At 53.3% G+C, this 18,596-nt stretch overlaps 1 protein-coding gene across 1 annotated transcript in view; it reads right to left on the bottom strand.

Moving 5' to 3' along the window:
* LOC116755554 (protein-arginine deiminase type-4-like) overlaps positions 1 to 18,596 on the bottom strand; it is a 58,411-nt gene that overhangs the window by 1,912 nt on the left and 37,903 nt on the right. The window contains 5 exon segments of the mRNA XM_032635165.1: positions 1,047 to 1,117; positions 2,217 to 2,340; positions 2,435 to 2,591; positions 3,271 to 3,425; positions 3,628 to 3,735. Of these exon segments, the coding sequence (XP_032491056.1) occupies positions 1,047 to 1,117; positions 2,217 to 2,340; positions 2,435 to 2,591; positions 3,271 to 3,425; positions 3,628 to 3,735 (615 nt within the window).

The following is an 18,596-nucleotide window of genomic DNA, read 5'->3' as shown; positions in this document are numbered from 1 at the left end:
GCCCGAAGCAGCTGCATCTCCTCGGCACTGACTGCAGGCAGGGAGCCATGCAGGGCGGGGGCCGGCGCTCTGAAGTCGGGGCTCAGAGCAAAGGCCTGGTCTCGAGAGGCCGTGATCCCTCAGCCCATCAGCGCCAGGGCAGCCCCTAGTCCTAATTCTGCAGTAGCATGGGGCCCCTTAGCCCTCAGTCCTGGCCAGAGTGGGGGACCTGGGCAAGGGCAAGAACAGGTCCTCAAAGCCAGGCACTTGCTCCCATCCTGAGGAAGGGACACCAGCAGTGGACTCCCGGAGCACTTCCCAGCCCAGACCAGCTAATACCCAATGCCTGAGCATCTCCTTAGGTCTTGACATAGGGCTCATGACCTCACACCCACGGTGCATGCCACCAGGGCTCAGAGATGCTGTTCGGACCCCCCACCTGGCTGCTGCCCACCCTGCCGTGCCCGGAGACCTCCCCTGTTTCAGCAAAGGTCAGGGCACAGAGCTTGCCTTGGCCGGGAGCCATAAGGACTCAGCGGACCAAGCGATTTTGTGCTGACGGGTGACCTTGGGCCTGCCATCGTCCTTTCTCCAGGCCGTGGCTTCCCCGCTAGAAGGTATTTAATTTCTGGAAAATTCGCTTCTCACAGCCTGTGATTCACATTTTAAGGGACCTGAGGTGCTGGGTGATTCTGACTCTGAGCTGAAGGGCCGCTCAGAAGTGGCCCTGATATGTTCTCTGGTGCCCAGAGCTTCCTAGAGAAGCCAGGGTCGGGGAGGTCTTCTGTCGGGAGGTTGAGCTACAGCACTGTCTTCAGGTCCAACACTAGGTGACCTGGGGTTCAAACCTGGTTCCCCAGTTCATCGGCTCAGGCTGGTGGCTTTCTTCTGAGCCTTGCTATCCTCATAGACAAGGTGGGTTTACTTCATAGGGTTATTTTGAGGATTAGAGTAAGGTATCGTGTGTGATGCTTAGTCATAGTTATTGCTCAGTTAGGGACCCGTTGCCAAGGCGATTCCTGCCTCCCCCTGCCTTTTGGAGAAGGTCCCCAATCCTTGGCCCCTACCTCCACGTAGGCGTTCTGCTTCCTCATGTTTTCATCAGCCAGAAGTTGATTGATGGTATTGGCCTCCCTCCCTGTAGGAAGGAGGAGAGGGCGGGCAGGCCTGTGGGCCAGGGGGCGGGCCATGTGGTCCAGGGCTGGGCAGACTCCAGTCCTGGGCACAGATGACTGGGTATATTCTCTGGCCAGTGATGACGGTGGGTGGCCTGTCTGGCCTCCAGGGACCCATTCTAGGTCAAACGTCACGTGGGGGGACTCAGCAGGGTCCATGAAAGCGCAGGAGGACTTCCACCGCCACAACCGGCCACTAGGTCCCGGGTCGGAGGGGAGGAGCCTGGGATTGGGTCTGAGGCGGGCAGCCTGGACCAGGTGAGCAAGTACCATCGGCCCCCACTCACCCGGGCACCTCCATGCCTTCTGTGTACAGCCTGGCTACCTGCCACGTATGATCTTGCCCGGGTTATTTAACTTTGTTCTTCAGTTGCTCCACTTGGCCATCAGCTGGGATAACACAAGGTCTTTGGTGTGTGACAGGTGGCTCATACTCAAGGTCGCCTTCCATAAGCCCTCCTAGAACCATGAGATCCTGGGCCCCACCTCAAGATTTGATCTGAAATTCTGCATTTCTCACAAGCTCCCAGGTGATACTGAAGGCTGGTGGTCCTCAGGCCACACGTCGAGAACTTCACCCCCTCCCCCACACTCCCTTTCTAGGTCTCCAGAAGGTTTAGAACAGAACTGCTGTGGCACCAGGCCCCACAATCTCTGCTTGTCCACTTACGTCTTCCTGCGGGGTGACCAGGAGACCCTGAAGTCCCAACACCCAGGTACTTAACCCAACCTTCCCCGAAGACATCCAGACACCAGTGTTGGTAGCATCTGGTTTGTCCCCCACCGCATGGAGCCATCCATGTGTTAAGTTCCCCTTTGCATATATTCTGGCAGCCTCTCAGCCATCCCAGAATTTCTTGCTGATCTGCCTGTCCTGTCCCAGTACCACCAGAATTACCCTGAAAGAGAACAAGATGTTCTAATACGGTACATTTCATGCTTTTATGCTTCCCTAAGATCCTTTTCCATCAGGAGGAACCAAGTAGAAATGGTTCTCTAGAAAGAACATCTGGGACCAAGGAGCTGCCCTCTATTGCGGAGTGTGGGGGGGGGTCCCCTTACCATTAGAAAGGAGCTGATCTTTTCTAATCCCTTCAAACAGACGTGCGTCTCCATAGCCTTCCTTCTGTTTCTCCTTGAACAGTTTGTAGCAGGAGCTGGGGCTGGCCAGGAGCAGCCAGAAGTCCTGGGAATCAAAGAACTAGGGTCAGATTCTAGCTTCCCTTCCAGAAGTCTCTGAAAGAGGGTGGGAGACATCCTCACCAGCCCCCAACACAGACCTTTTTGTCCTCCACCTTGTACTGTGCAGGGATGAAGCACATGAACTCATAGGCATGGCCGATCATCAGCCAGTCGGAGAAGAGTTCCACTGGGGCCTGGACTTGCTGGGCATAGAGGAAGTCCCGGAGGGTCTTGCTCAGGTTCCGGCAGTCCTTGCTAAAGGGAAGATGGAAAGAACAGCCCGTGAGCTGGCATGGCCCAGGTTGGCTGCCAACAACTCGGTGAGTGCCAGGCTACCTTCGGGTAACTGGCTGCTCTACCCATTGGCTGGTCCATAGGGGGGTGGGGTGGTTATGAAGGATCCCTTACCACTGTAGAGCACAGGGAACTATATTCAATACCTTGTGAGAAATCATAATGGAAAAGACTATGAAAAAGGATATGTATACGAGTATAACTGAGTCACTCTGTACAGCGGAAATTAACACCACATTGTAAGTCAACTATACTTCCATAGAAATTTTAAAAAGAATCCTTTACTCTGGCTCAACTCAGGACTGAGCCATTGGATTCTGGATAAAGACTGAACCCTGTATTTCCTGGATTTAGATGAGCGGCCACCAAGAAATCTAGCCACACATCTTGTGGCAGCAACATTGTGTTGGATCGATAGGCATGCTTCAGTGTAAACCCTGGAATCACCGCTCCATGAGCGGTTTGTCTGCTTTTTCTACCTCTAGTCTCCTACACGAATCAAAGGTCCTGACTTGACGGTTTAAGGTCCAGAGCAGATGACCTGCTGGGTCAGGTGGGAATCAGGTGGGTCCAGGTGAACTACAGGAGTCCCTCCCTTTGGTTTTAAGGCATCTGGCCACTACCTGGCCTCTTGCCTCACCTGGGGTAAAAGCTGCTGCCAATGAGGATCCTGCCTAGAGGGTATTCTTTCCCTTGGGCCTTGACAGGTGGGGACACCATCAGGTTCCCAATGGAATCTATGCTGGCCACCGTATGGTCCTGGGTGCGTTGGGTCATGTAGCCAACCCCAGGGCTCTGGAAGGAGACCCAGCAGGGGCAGGGTGTTAGGAGGGACAGGCGTTAAGCCTCAGTCTTACCCCATTCCAGACTCAGTAGATTCCCACACCCCCTTCCCCCAGAGGCCACCTGGGCCCTCCCCCCTGGCACCCATCACTTCCAGCAGGCACCAGGCCTGAGAGGTTGGACCAAGTTCAGATCAGTCAAACCGAGCCCCCACCAGTGAGTATTTCATGGGGAAATCGTCGAGCTTGGGGAGCCGAGGGGTGTCGAGGACCAAGGAAATAGTCTTGTGGGGAGCCTGGGTATAGCAGAAGGCCATCTCATCCTGGAGGACACAGGGAAACAAGTTGTGAGTTTCTCTCGCTCTATCAGCTGCTTTCCCGCATCCAGTTTTCCAGCCACAAGTGCTCCCTGTACACGGGCCACCTCCAGAAAGCAGGTACAGGGAGAACCCCCTTCTTCCTGCCACCTTCTGCTCAGCCCTCAAAACCCTGCACAGGCATCCCCCGCTTCTTGGGGATTTTCCCTGGCCTGTCCTTCTGTTCGTCAGGTTTAAAACCTGATGAGCCACCTAAGATTCTTCCTCCACTCGTCCCCTGCACCGAATCCATGAACAAGCCTTGTGGGCTTTATTTCCAAAATATGTTCCAAGTGGGCTCCTCTCTGGTACTATTCAGGGGAAGCCACCTGGGGAACACCACCTCTTCCCCCTGTGACTGTCAGGCCCTCCAATCAGCATCTCTTCTATTCCTGCCCCTTCCTAAGGCTGGCGCTCTATTTCTCAGCCAGAGGGTCTTTTTAAAACCTAAGTCAGGGGCTTCCCTGGTGGCGCAGTGGTTGAGAGTCCGCCTGCCGACGCAGGGGACACGGGTTCGTGCCCCGGTCTGGGAAGATCTCACATGCCGCGGAGCGGCTGGGCCCGTGAGCCACGGCCACTGAGCCTGCGCGTCCGGAGCCTGTGCTCCGCAACGGGAGAGGCCACAGCAGTGAGAGGCCCGCGTACCGCAAAAAAAAAAAAAGAAAACAAAACCAAACCTAAGTCAGAACGTTCAACTCCCCTGATTCATACCATTCAATGTCATCTTGTTTGGTTTTGTTTTTGCTGCACCGGCCCGGCTCGCGGGCTTTTAGTTCCCCAATCAGGGATCGAACCCGGGCCCTTGGTGGTGAGAGCACAGAGTCTTAACCACTGGACTGCCAGGGAATTCCCCTCGTCTTGCTTGGGATTGGTTTCTTCTCTTCCTTACCTTTGTGTAAAAGGTCCCCGATAGATAATTTAGCTCTTACCTGCCTCTGACGGTAGTTCACTCTGATCTGGCCACACCAGCTTTTCTGTTCCTCACATGGTGGATCTTCAGTCGGCCGTTTCTGTGCCTGAAGGGCTCCTACTTCTAATCCACCCCCAGCCCCAACCTTTGCACGGCCAGCTCCTTGCTTCCCGCATTTGAAGACGTTCCTGACCACGCAAAGCGCCGAGCTAAATCTAGTAACTCACTAGATCATATCATTTTCTTGCTTTCATGGTACTTAGAGTTCTATCACGGCAAGATCAAGGGCAGAAGTCGGCCCCTTTCTCCTTCATCACTACTACTTAGGTCCTCGTCATTTGTGACTACAGACCAGACCTCAAAAGACTGGGCTCGACACTTCCTGCTCAGCCAGGGTCAAGCTGGACCCTGGGGCAGTGCCCCGGGCCTGCCAGCCTGTAGCTGGAGGCATCAGCCCCTCAGACACCTGGGCCTTAGGGTTAGGTGTTCTGTGGTCTCGAACGTGTACATTTTGGAATGGGAGGAGGTTGGACTCTAAGCGTTACCCCTTAGTGGCTAGGACTTGGGCAAGTCATTTCATCTCAGCCACCACTGACCTCCTAAGAACAAAGCCGCCCCTGGTTAGTCTTAGCTCTGCTGGAAGGCTGAACAGAAGCTGGTGAAGTTTGTTGTATGTGCCACACATGGTGTCTCCCCCACCCCTCCCCCACAGGTAGGGGATTACCTGGAGCCACCTGCCCAGGCGGTTGGGGTCCTCGTAGACAGATGCCACCTGGATGTTACTTCTCTCGCTTAGCTCCATCACTGTGTTCACGAAGCCCTGGACCTGCAGCTCTCTGCCACGGGAAATAAGCTGGCTGTAGAAAGGCCTCCAAGGCTCCCCAACTGGTCATGACCTCTCTGTCCCAGGGGAAGGGGGAACCTCCTTCTGGTCAGGAGAAATGATGCCCCTGCCCATGAGGTAAGCAGAGCTGCTGTCCCCCCACTTCATGGAGCAGCAGCTGGTAAACTCAGGGTGTGCCTTGCCCGGAATCACTTGGTTTAGCTCATGGCAAAGTCAGGTCAAGAATTGCTAGTGTCTCCTTAAAAAACTAAAAATGGAACTATCATATGACCCATGATTATGGGTCATAATTATGATCATAACTCAAAAAGATACATACACCCCAATGTTCATTGCAGCACTATTTACAATAGCCAGGACATGGAAGAAACCACCTCTGTTGTCCCATCAACAGAGGAATGGATAAAGAAGATGTGGTTACATATATGCAATGGAATATTACTCAGCCATAAAAAGAATGAAATAATGCCATCTGCAGCAACATGGATGGATCTAGAGATTGTCGTACTGAGTGAAGTAAGTCAGACACAGAAAGACAAATAGCCTGTGATATCGCTTATATGTGGACTCAAAAAAAAAGGGTACAGGTGAGCTTATTTACAAAACAGAAGTAGAGTCGACGGTTGCAGAAAACAAACTTATGGTTACCAGGGGGGAAAGGGGAGGAGGGGTAAATTGGGATTGACATATACCTGTTACTATAAGTAAAGTAGATAACTAATGAAGACCTACTGTAGAGCACAGAGAACTCTACTCAACATTCTGTAATAACCTATACGGGAAAAGAATCTAGAAAAGAATGGATATATGTATAACCGAATCACTTTGCTGTACACCTAAAACTAACAAAATTGTAGATCAACTATACTCCAATAAAAATTTTTTTAAAATTACTAGTGTCAGTCTCCACTCTCATGTCCTAAGACCCTGCTTGTCCCTACTCTGCAGTCACATTCCACTCCCTGCCCCAGTGATCTAGGAAATGCCCCAGGCTCTCCTGCCTTGATCTACCCAGAGGGCTGACTCCTCTCACCGCAAGAGGGCTGTACTTTTCTCCCGAGAAGCCAAGAAGCCTAGTGCCCCCTTGAGATGGCCAGCAAGGTTGTCATATTCATATGGCTGGCAGGGGTGGGTCTTGAGCCCTGAGGTCTTAGTGCCATCATGTATAGCACCAGGCTTACAGGTCCACAGTGTACATCCATTCCTTGTTGGAGAGAAACAGTGATGTTTGGGGCTGATGTTGAGACCACCCATTTTACCAACAGGTCCTCATGAGTTGAATGCCAGCAAGGTCACCATTGGGAAGTGTAAAGAATTTGGATTCTAATCCGGGTCCAAAACTTGAAGTGCTATTCCATTCTACTGTTCCAAAGAACCTATTTTTCGATTCTACACAGACAAGACTGCAGGGAACTGGCCAGCCTGATAAGGCCTGAAACAGTCTGAGATGTGTGCTGGGGGAGGAAGTGTAGCCCCAGTCTGGTACACCATCTGTGGCAAAGCTGGATCAAGCCGTGCCTGAATACCACCCTTATGGGAGAGTCTTAGAAGATCAGAGTCTCAATAGATGCCTCCTGTGAGTGAACTTCTGTCTTCAGATACAAAAGACAAGAAAGATCTTATACCTGGATATCAGTTGTCAGCAAAATCCCTCAAGCTCTTCCCTTTTACCTTCTCATTCTGAAGCCTGGCATTCCTCTGTGGACCCAACTCCCTAGCAGCCCTCCCGTGGAAGAGCTATTTCTCTTCTTTCCCTCCACTGAGTCTGGAGGAGGGATGGACGTACTCCTTGCCATGAGGTGCTACAGCCAGGCCACCGTGACCTCTTCAGATCCTTGACTTGACAAGGTCTTATTATTTCTACCCTCCCATCCTGATGGTCACACCACCTCTAAGATCAACTGTCCAGTTCCATCACCTCCATCTTCCCTGCTCACTTTGGTCCCTGGGCCAGCAGCTTGATATCACTGTGATGCCTGGCCCTCAACTGCTTTTATTCCCATCACCCCGTGTCTTTTCTTTCCTCCTTATCTAACTTTGAGTCTGTGACACATCATAATTATACCCTTATCCTTCCCCTTGGCCTTATCTGCCTGGAAAAACTACAACCCTGCTTAGATTCAGTTCTACATTTCTTCTTCCCTAGAGCTCATTACCAAAAATAGTTGGAGAAAAACCACAGTGACGGTCCTCTAAGTTGGCAACTTCAACAGGTCCTTAGCACCAGACAGCATCCTACCACCAACAGTTCCTCTAGTCAATTTGCTCCTGGAAAGTGGGTGAGCTGCCCTACCTATTAAGGCCAATGTGACCTGTTTGCTTTTTCCCCACCAAGTTTCCCCCTTCTCTGCTGGATCACATCCATTAGCATTATTCTTTGCTTCCCTTAAAAAACAGCCTTCCCTTTCCCAAATCCCCTTCAGACCACTTCTCTGGCGTTTTGCAGAGTACTCCCCTCCCATTCATTCCTTCGACGCAATTGTGACCCCACCGCACTTTCAAACCCACCACTCAGGATCACGCTCTGCACGGTGGCCTCCATCTTGCCAAACCCAGTGGGCACTTTATTCTCCTCGGAATTTCCCATGGTTGGCCTCTTACCAGGTATCACCCTCCCCTCACCTCTGGGTCTCCGCTCTCCTGGTTTTCATCTGAACTTCTTCCTTCTCAGGCTCCTTTGCTAGGTTCTTGTCTGGAGCCGAGGGTTCGACGGTTCTAGAGCTCACTTCTCAGCATCTTCTCAGCATCTTCCCAATATATTCCCTCCTCCTCTGAGCTCAGCTAGGCCTGTGGCTCTGAATACCCACAACGTGCCAGGGCCCCCCCATCTCCAGCTGCCAGACTTTCCCTTGAGCTCCAGACACTTAGAAACTTAATGGGTGTCTCTAGCTTTATGTCTCTAGAGCCAAAGCACCAATTGACCTCCCCCCGCCAAGGCAGGGTCACCGCCATTCATCTTGTTGCATACCCCAAACCCAGGGGACACTCCTGTTTCTTTGCATCCCATCCCTCAGCTAACTTGGGGGCGGGGGAGCCTACCTTCCAAGCAATCCTGAATCTAACCACTGCGCTCCCACCGCCCCGGCCCGAGCCATGGCTGCGTCTGGCCCACGTGATCGCAATGGCTGAACTGGTTCCTTTTATTTGTACCTCTGGTTTTCCACGTGGCTGGAGTGGTTGTGCAGGACCCTGGATGGTTTCCCACGGGTTTTACCTGCCACAGTCTTTTCTCCCCTCCTCCAGCCGCATAGCTAGAGGTCGTTCCTGGCCTCCCTGCCAGTTAGGTGTGGCCTGCGCCTCTTCAGGCCATTGGCACGTGAGCAGAGCAATTCAGGAGCCTTCCAGACTCCAGCAGCGACAAATGGGGGTGGCTTTGCCCGGACTTTGGCTCTTCCCCTTTCCTAGGGGCCAGGCCTCAGAAGTGCCTGTGCTCAGCCTCCATCATAAAGATGAAGCTGTGGCCCCAGGGGAAAGCATTATCACAGCCTGAAAGGAACCAGGGCCCCTGACTGCCACCGTGGGCATCTAGGTGGGAGAAAGTTGACTTTAAACCACTGTCTGGGGGTCCGTTACAGTCCCGGAGGCTACGCCCTAATACGCCGAGGCCCTGCTCACCTTGCCCTGTTGCCCCTCCCCCTCCTCCTGCCTGCTCTCTCCTGGTTCTGCAGGCTTCCCTGCTGTCCCTATAACAATCTCATCCTTACCCCTACATCCTTTTACCTGGCTTTATAGCCCTGGATCCTACTCGAAACCATGCTGTTCGTCTGTCTCCCCTTAAGACCAGAGGGGGACTGCCGTGGTCACGGCTCCAGCCCTAGCCTTGTAAGTATCCAAACAAGCATTGGGTGGCTGCCTCAGGTGGAAGGATTTCACATTCCTGGTGAGAAGTCTAATCATCTTTACCCACCCCGCCGACAGACAGGAGAGCCAGCCAGTTATAGAAACGACCTGGCCCAGGCAGCCTGAGGGTTTCTTACCTGCACAGGTACACCTCTAGAGGCATCTGGGTGCTGGAGACAAAGACGCAAGGAGCTACCCGGAACACCACGGTGTCTTTGTACACCACGGTCTCTGGAATCGACTGCGATGTAAGACGAGGTGCTGCTGGTGACCTGGTTCCCCATCCACCTTCTCCCCCTCCCCCACACCGGGCCTCCAGCTGCTCAGCCCAGCCCACCTCCACGCCCTTACCTGTCCTCTACAGGGCTCTTACCCGAAGGTGACGTGACACCCTAGCTCCACCCACTGTGCTCCCATTTTCTGCCCAGATGTGACAGGTCTCCCTTCCCCCACAGTCCCTGCTCTGAGGGCCGCTCTTCTACCCGGGGATGTACCAAGTCTTGAGACTCTTCCACCAGGGAGGCCGAGTAGGAAATCAAGCCCGAGAAGCTGGCGGATGGGAACTCTAAGGCTTCAACGTAGAAGGTTTCCTCCAAGTCATCCTCGACGGGGGCCAAGTTGTAGGTGTGCTGGTCAGGCCCCAGCACCAACTCGAAGGTGCTAGAGCAGTCTTCTAGGAAGGAGAGAAGGATAGACCGGCTGCTGAAGGAGGCTGGTGCCCATCACCACACCCAATGGCACGTTCCTCAGGTCAGAAGTCGGGCCGGGAGTCCCAGGAGAGCGGGGGCCAAGACGGCTTTTCAGCCCCTAGGTTCCTGGTGTTTAGGGCTTAGTGGACAGCAGGTGTTTGTTCACAAACGGGGGCCAGTTACTCACTCTTCAAAGACCTGTCGGGAGCCGGGACTCAGATAAAAACACCTGCCTTCAAGAGGTGAAGGCTCATGGTGGTTCTACGCTTTGGCCAGACTTGAGGAGAATATCATAAGCCTTCAAGACGAGAAGCTGTACAGAGATAGGCTTGGAAGCCTCACCCAAGAAGTCCGACACAAGCTGCGGCCATGGCCTGCTTCACCGGCCCCTTGCTCTGGGTTGCAACACAGTGATCACCCGAGGGGGGCTGTGGCTCGCCTCGCAGACTGGCTCCAGGCGGTTCTGCAGAAGAACCTCGTCGCAAGGGCTAGGGGTGCTGGCTGCAGGCTTGGCCTTAGCGTGCGGCAGGGCCAGCTGGACAGCCCCAGCGCTGGGGATGTACCTATGCGGCCTCCTGCTTCTAGTCTGCCTGGAGGCTTCCTCGCTTGCCCTGAGCCAGACCTTGAGGGGGCGAGACCAGATGATCACCCCTTGCGTTCCTGCAGGGCCCCCGCCCAGGGTTCGCAACAGGCGTGCTTGGCGTGCTGTGGGGCTGGACAGTGACTGCCCACCACCTGGTCTCCCTCCAGCTGCTGGGGGCCTTCTCTCGTATCTAGTCGCTTGCGCTTAGGCACAGTTAACGTTTCTTGTGGACTTACTACGTGCCGGCACCTGGGGTCGGGGCTCGGACTCATTTGCGGCCTCACCATGCTTTGGGGCAGGTGCTGTAACGATCACCCCCACTATACAGAAAAGGAGGCCAGGAGGACCAGCCACAACACAGTTACCTTTACCCAGAAGGCCCTTTCTGCCTTCGCTCAGCTTGACTTAACCTGAGCTCTCACCACCTCCACTCCCCAAGCCCCTGCTTGGAACTTGGCTGTCTGTCCATCTGCCCTAGGCTTTGAGGGCAGGTAATATCCTTATCCTTCTAGAGCAGGAGCCCCGGGGCACAGAGGAAACACTCCCTTGAACTGTGCTCCTTTTTTCTACCTTCTATGTACCCCGGGCTAAGAGGTAGGGCAGGTGCCCTTTGATCTTTGATGGCACTTCTAGACCATCTCTTCATTCCTCAAGAATCCTGTCCCTTTGAGGGACACGCTATCAGATAATGCCACCTGCCCGCTTCCTCGCTGTACCTGACTACCACCCTTACCATCCTCCGTGGATTGTTCTAGAACTGGCTTGTCTCCACCACTAGGGTGCTGGGTACCATTTACACCATAGACCAGACCATCCAGTCTGCTTCTGCGACCTTATTTCAATGAACTTGAGTTCTGCATCATCTTAGACGCCAATGTCAAGGCTCATGGCTCGGATACCACCTCCAAGACAGATCTGGCGTCTCTTCTTTCAGTCTTTCCAGCTCATCTACAATCTCATCCCAGCCCCAAACCTTTCTACACGGCCGATTCCCACCCTCCACCCCCACTCCCCTTTGCACCCTCCTCACGTTCCAAGACCCATTACCTGACCCACTACCCTGCACACGCCGTCAGCTCCCACACCAAGACCTCAACCCTGGCATTCAAGCAGCTGGAGAAAGCCACACTTTCTAGATCTTTTTAGATCTTTCCTAAAAGAAAGATCTTTTAGGGTATGATCAAACCTCAGAGGGGGCCTCCGCTGTACTTGGAAACACTATTTTGTGGCCATTAACTCTCCCTCTTCCCATATTCTGAGCACTGTGTATCCATTCCTATAATTTTCTCCCGAATCTATTTCACCACCTCTGTTGGATGGGTCCCATCTGCACATGGATATGCTGTGTTCTACCATCTTCAGATACTGTTCCCCACCCCCACCCCATGCCCCACCCCGTTATTACCGACACATACTTCCCTTTATGGCAGACTCCTTCCACGGTCTATGTTCACTGTGTCTGCCCATTTTACTCTTTTTTTTTGGCTGCACTGCACAACTTGCGGGATCTTAGTTCCCTCAGGGATTGAAGCTGGGCCACCGCAGCGGAAGTGCTGAGTCCTAGCCACTGGACCTCCAGGGAACTCTCTACTCTTGTTTATCCCCACTGTTCTTTTTATCCCCACTGTTCTTATCAAGGTCACTAATGACCAGCTTTGAAAACCAACTTTCCCACTGATCTGGGCATCTTAGTCACTCAACAGCACTGGTCATAGTTGATCACTGCTTTCATGCAAGTGTTTTCCTTTTTTTCCTCGAACCTTACGCTCTGGCTTTCAATTTCTCCGGAAATTTCTTAAATTCCTTTGCTCTATCTTTTAGACTATGGCTCTCCAACTTCAGCTCAACTCAGCTTCACCTGGAGGATATGTTAACACAGTGTACTGTGTTGCCCTACCCTAAATTTTTGAATACTTTAAAAGGCAGGTAGGTAGCTTGAAGTATGGCATCTTGGGCGGGTACACACATCCCTGGCCTCCTGAGCAGGCTCCAAGGCCCATCCAGCCCAGCCCACCTCAGAGTTGCCCGAACATAGTTGGGTTTCATAGGACCAGAACAGCCCTCATGGCCTGAACCAGGCCTAGAGCCACAGTTTCTAAGGCTCATTTCTAGCCCACATGTCAAAGGACCACATACAACCTGGGCTGCCTTTTCTGCTAGTCCCAGGTCACTTCCAATCCAGCTATGACCTAGGTCTGCAGAAGAGATGGAACAGCCGCCTCGGAGCTGAGGCCCCCGAGCATGGGCAAGGAGGGAGCTGTGGCACGCTCCCCCACGCTGGACACAGAGATGGCCCACCGCAAACCACACGCTCCCCAGTTGCCCAGCTGGGGCTAGACTTGGCTTTTAAAGAAAGTAGTGAAGAGTTAAATCTTGAGAGGCACTGAATACTGAACTCGTTTAGGGAAATCCAAAGACTTGTCTGTTGAAGGGTATTTTGCTGGAGTCGGGCACATCCACTGTCTAAGCCAGCAGCCCTCCCCGCTTTCATCTGTAGAATAGGGACATGCCACCTGCCTGCCACACGGTACCCGGGCTGTGTGGTACCTGGGCTGGATGTGCTAGCATAGCTGCCACTCTGGCTTCCCAGCCTCCGAATTCTCAAAACCTAATACAGCCAAGTCTCGGTTAAGAAACAGATGGATTCGCGTGGCAGGAATACTCGGGAGAAGACGCTACTCTATACAAGGCTATAGCCACCATTTCATCTAATGCCCACCTCTCTTCATCCAGCTATGAAACTCCTGTAGGAGAGGCACGATCATCGCCCCCACTGGGGAAAGTGGCGTGGAGGTACAATGACTCACCCACGTGTATAGACTTACTCCATGGTGAAGGTGGCAGCCAGAGGATCCCAGGGACACAGGTCCGGCTGTAATAGACCCTGACCTGTTGCTCTCGGTCCCCAGCTGGCTTCTGACGGGGACACTGCCGGGAGCAGGTGTGGCCACAACTGGCCCTGGCATGTGGAGAAACACTCACTTTGTGGCCGGTAGACTCTTGCCTTCTCCGACTCTTCCTTGGAGGTGTGGAGAACCACCCGGCATTTCTTTAAAATGCAGCTGGGTCCCTGAACTCTCAGTATCATCTGGGACAGACTCTTTGTTTCTGAGAAAAAGACAAGGCAAAGATTCAGGGGCTTCTGGAGGCCAGCACTCCAGGGATGGAGGGAGCAGTAGGGTCGGGGTAGAGGGGCTTGTATCCTGGAGCACCGAGGACACTGTGCCTCCCGCTCTGGCCTAGGCCTGCATCATTGTCTCTGCTACTTGCTGCACATATGGCTACAGGCAACTTGCCACGGCTGGGGCCCACTCTGAGTGAGGGTGGCATCTACCCCATCAGTTGTAAGGGGTAGATGGTCCCCACAAACACCTGGAACAGGGCCTGGCACGGTCAGTTCAACGTGCGTTCCCCTCCAGCCTTGGTGTGAACCAGGAAATCCCATTCTACTGCTGGGACCTGGAATCTACGTCCAGACCACATGTCAGGACCAGATCCAAGAGGGCTTTGGCTAGGACACTCAGGGTCCTGCCCTAGGCTACAAGAGGGTTTTTAGGAAGGGTCTCGCCTACCCCTTGTGTGTCTTCATTTAGTCTTCTCAACCACCTGTGATGTCCGTTTTATCATCCCCATTTTACAGATGGCAAAACAAGACCAGGGAAGTTAACATACTCAAGTTCATGGCCGGGAAGTAACCTGACATCAGAGCCTGTGTTCTTGCCAAGGGGCCCCTTTCTGCCCAGTTACACGCTTCAAGCCATTAAGCCATTGAAAAGAGACTTGATGGGCCCAGAGCAGGGACATCAGCCTGGAATCTGGGTTTGCTGAGGGGTGGAGAAGTGAAGCCCCAGGGGAGGCAGAGCCCAGGGAGGAAAGTGGGTGATGGTCCTTGGTCAGCGGCCAGTTCTCACCCTCTGTAGAGAACACCTTGCTCTTCCTGTCCACGAGCTGGTGTGCGTCAGCAGGGCAGCAGTTCACAAGAAGGATGGCACCCCAGCCCTTGGGGCCCCAGACCCAGTTTTTCTGTAAAGAAGACAGGGATGTTGGTTCAGGCAGAAGCCAGGTTAAGTCCTTGGCTTTGCAGATGCCACTCCACATCAAGGGCAGAGTCAAGCCTTTCTCCAGGGCGACAGGGACCTCTAGATCAGAGTTTGCCCACTCAAGTACCTACAGGGACAGGACAGTAACATCAGCTAAGCGGGCTGAGAGGAAGGCGGAGATCTAAATGTGGGTTACCAGTTTCCTACCTTTGCTCAGTGTCAGGGGAGGGGGGGTCTGGGGCAAACTGGAGGAGACATGTCCCATCTGAAGGGGGCAGCTGACCCTCCGGCCTTGTTGGTTACACGACCAGGCTAAGATGGGAGACTAGTGCCACCAGACATTCTAATATTTTGAAAGAGCTAGAAATTGACGTCATCAGTGCTGATTTGTATCGTAGCCGCTTGACACTATGAAGGCCAAGTTGAGTCTGTGGGCCAGACCTGGCTCCTGGGCCCCTGGCCCGCTTCCTATCCCTGGCAGCCTCACCTTAGCCTGTTTGTCATTTGTCTCGAAGTGCCCACTGCGGTAGACATCCACGTCCAGGGAGAGCTCTGCAACAGGAGGGAGAGGTCTCAACCATCTAGACCAGCTGGATGCAGCCTTGGAGCTGTAGGTAAGTCCCCAGGGCTGCCTAAGGCTGGTATCAGGGTCCTCCAGCCTTTGGGGCATGCTGCCGGCTTGGAAGAAATTCCTCAGAGGCAGTGTCTCGTGAGCAAGCCTGGAGAGGCCCAGGTATTCACGTATCTCCCCCAACCTCCTGGGAGGCCACAAAACAAGTCCACTGTGGTCATGACGCCACTTGTGCCTCTTGGCTTCTTCCCAGGTGATTCCTCCTTGGAAGGCCCTCCTCCCCAGCCTCTGGGAAAGCTCTTGGCCCCCTAGGACACAGCCAGGGCTCAATACACGGCGATTCCAAGCCCCTTTAGAGCTTGAGGATCTAGGCTTCTGCCCAAGTCTCACCACAGAGGCTCCTTCTGGGTCTTTACATCCCACCTTCCACCACTCCCCACCCTGCTGACCACTGCGTGGCTTCACCCTGCTCGTATTTTTGTTCATAACTCTTGACATTCAGCGTGCTATTTCTCAACTGGAATGTCAGGGCCAAGGGAACAGACCTCGTTTACTGCTGTCCACTCAGTACCTGGCACGGATGCTCAAGGATGCCCGTCACCAAGCAGGTACTGTTCTAGGTCCTAGGGATACAGCAGCGCACAGGACAGGCCCTATCTTCTTTGATCTTAGGATGTATGTGTGCGTACTCACACACACATGTGCCAGTGGCAAGGGGTGAAGAAATAAGTAAAATACACATTATGTCCAATGGTAAAATGCCACAGGGAACAAGGGGGTGGAGGGGGTGTCTCAGTTTTGGATCAGAAAAGTTCTAAGTGTGAACAGAGACCTGCAGGAGGCAGGAGAGTGACCCATATTAGTATCTGGGGTAAAAGCAATTAGAATAGGAAGTGCATGGTGGGAAGTTCAAGGGTCAGAGAGGCCAGTGTGCCTAGAACAAGATGAACAAAAGAGAAAGAGGCCGTGGGTTAGAGGTAGCGTAGGGGCCAGCTGAGGTAGGTTGTGTAGGTAACGGTGATGTCAGCTTTAATCTGAGGGTGGGCAAGCGGTAGGAGGCTTTGATAGGGAGAGACGTTATCTGATAGCCTTTTAGAGGCCTCTCTGGGGGCCGAATTGAGACTGGACCTGTAGAGGATCAAGAATGGAGGAGGGAACCGCACTAGGGACCTGTCGGTGACCCAGGCAGAGATGACCATGCCTCGGACCAGGCTGAGAGCTTTGGTAGTGGCTGGTGGCTGGATTCGAGCTAGACTTAAGGCAACACCGACAAGATTCATGATCAACACGGGCTAAGAGAAAAGTAAGGGCGACACCAAGGGCTTGGGCCTGACCAGCTGGAAGGATGGAGCTTCTAGCACGATGTGGGAGACTACTAGGAAAGAGGGAATCAGGTCAATTTGGGGTGTATTAAGTTTGGTTCAGACTCCACGCTTCCCATGCAGGGGCACCGGTTTGATCCCTGGTCAGGGAACTAAGATCCCACATGCCAGCGGGGTAGGGCCAAAAAAATAGATAAATAAAATTACAAGGAGAAATGTCGATCTGAAAATTGCATATCGCTTTCTCTGAAACACTCTCCTAGGGTAATTTGATCTGGTTTAACATATAGGAAAACTGCCTATCACTCTACGTATTCAACAAATGTTACCTGTTATTATAAAAAAAAAAATGTTTGAGACATTGGTCAGACACTCAGGAAGCTAGGGTGGTGAGTAGACCCCCAAGTTTATGGGCGATGCTGGGCTAGAGAGTTTTGCGAGTCACCTGTGGGCTGTGTGTAGAGCCACGTGACCGGCTGCCTGAGCCCTGCAGCACTGCGCTGACAGGCGGGGTCGGAGCGTGTGGCCAAAGCATCCAGCGCAGGGATCTGAGAAGGAAAGGCCAGCTGCAGAGGGACAAAGCTGAGTGCAGGGTCCCTAAGTGGCTCAAGAAAGGACCACCAGTGTTGTGAACACCGAGGACAGGTCGAGGAAGAGGAAGAGAATAGACCACTGAACTGAGTGCAGTGGAAGGTGTTCAGGGGCTCGACGAGGACAGCATTGGTGGTAGGGGTCTGGTCTGAGCAGGTTCAAGGGAAAGTGAGGAAAAACTGAGGATGCAGAGAGGTGGGGGAGTGGAGTTTGAAGACTACATAGAATCAGGTCTAAGAACAGACACTCTAGCTGGTTCCTTAAGAGAATAGGAATAATAACTTGTTCCTATTAAGGGAATAGATAGTTTGTTCTGGAACAATCTAAAGAGGAGGCAGGAGGGGTAGTGGCTTCCTACATCAGTGAGAACTGCTGAAGGAATGTTATTGAATGAGAGGGGAAAGAGTCTGGTATGGTTAAGATTAACTTGGGACCAGACACGTCATCCATTGCAACAGAGGAAGCGGAATGTAGGACCCTGACACAGGTAGGTGGATGACGTGAACACATGGGGTCCCGATGGCCTCTGTTCTGGTCAGAGAATGAGGTCAGCAGTGAGCTTTGAGGGACCATGGGAACGGGTACTGTGTGAATCCATCTGTGACCCACGGGAGGCATCTCGTTACAGGCAGAGCCCCCTTCAGCCCCTCTCGCCTCTGCAAAGCCCACCCCTCCTCTCCAGGGCTGGGAGCACACTCACCAATGCTCGTGAGGTAGAGCACAGCTGTGGCCATGGGGACATCCTCATTGTGCTGGTAGTAGGAGACCGAAACCTGTGGAGACAGCACCCAGCACCCATGGGAGCATTAGAGGGCAGGGGGGCCAGAGCAGGACCCTGAGCCATGTACCTGTGTCTGGCCGTTTGACCTTGGTCTTGAGTTACAGTTTCTGAGCTTCCGGTGCCTTGCTGTGAGCCAGTACAGAGTCACCGTACTGTAATAACCCCCGTGTATAACATGCTGTGACCCTCCAGGCCCTTCCACACCGAGGCCTCACAACAACCCATCCAGGTGGGCTCTACCCCCAAGGGCAGAGAGATCGAGGGACTAAATCATTCAGCCAGAAAAAGGGGTGGCATAGCATTTACAATCTTGGCTGTCCAGCTCTAGAGATCAAGCTTTAAGTCACACTATACATCCTCCCCACTCTACCTGCCCCTCCTGGGACCCCACCTGTTGCCCCATGAGATGGGTCATGAGGATGTGGGGCCTCCAATGGGTTAAGCTGCCCAAAAGGAAGCAGGACACTGGGGCGGGATAGTCTTTCCTGTGCCCCACACCAAACTCTGCTTCCAGAGGAGTCTTTAGACAAAGACCTGCCTTTCAGCCACTGGCCTTGACCACAGGCCTTCACCACGAACCACGGAACTAGCCATTAGCTGGGGCCAGGAGTAAGCATCTCACTGTCGACGGTGCTGGAGGCTGAGCCCTGGGCAGAG

This window comes from Phocoena sinus, chromosome 1 (genome assembly GCF_008692025.1).
Source record: "Phocoena sinus isolate mPhoSin1 chromosome 1, mPhoSin1.pri, whole genome shotgun sequence".
Taxonomy (NCBI): domain Eukaryota; kingdom Metazoa; phylum Chordata; class Mammalia; order Artiodactyla; family Phocoenidae; genus Phocoena; species Phocoena sinus.
This window is presented reverse-complemented; position numbering and strand designations above follow the sequence as displayed.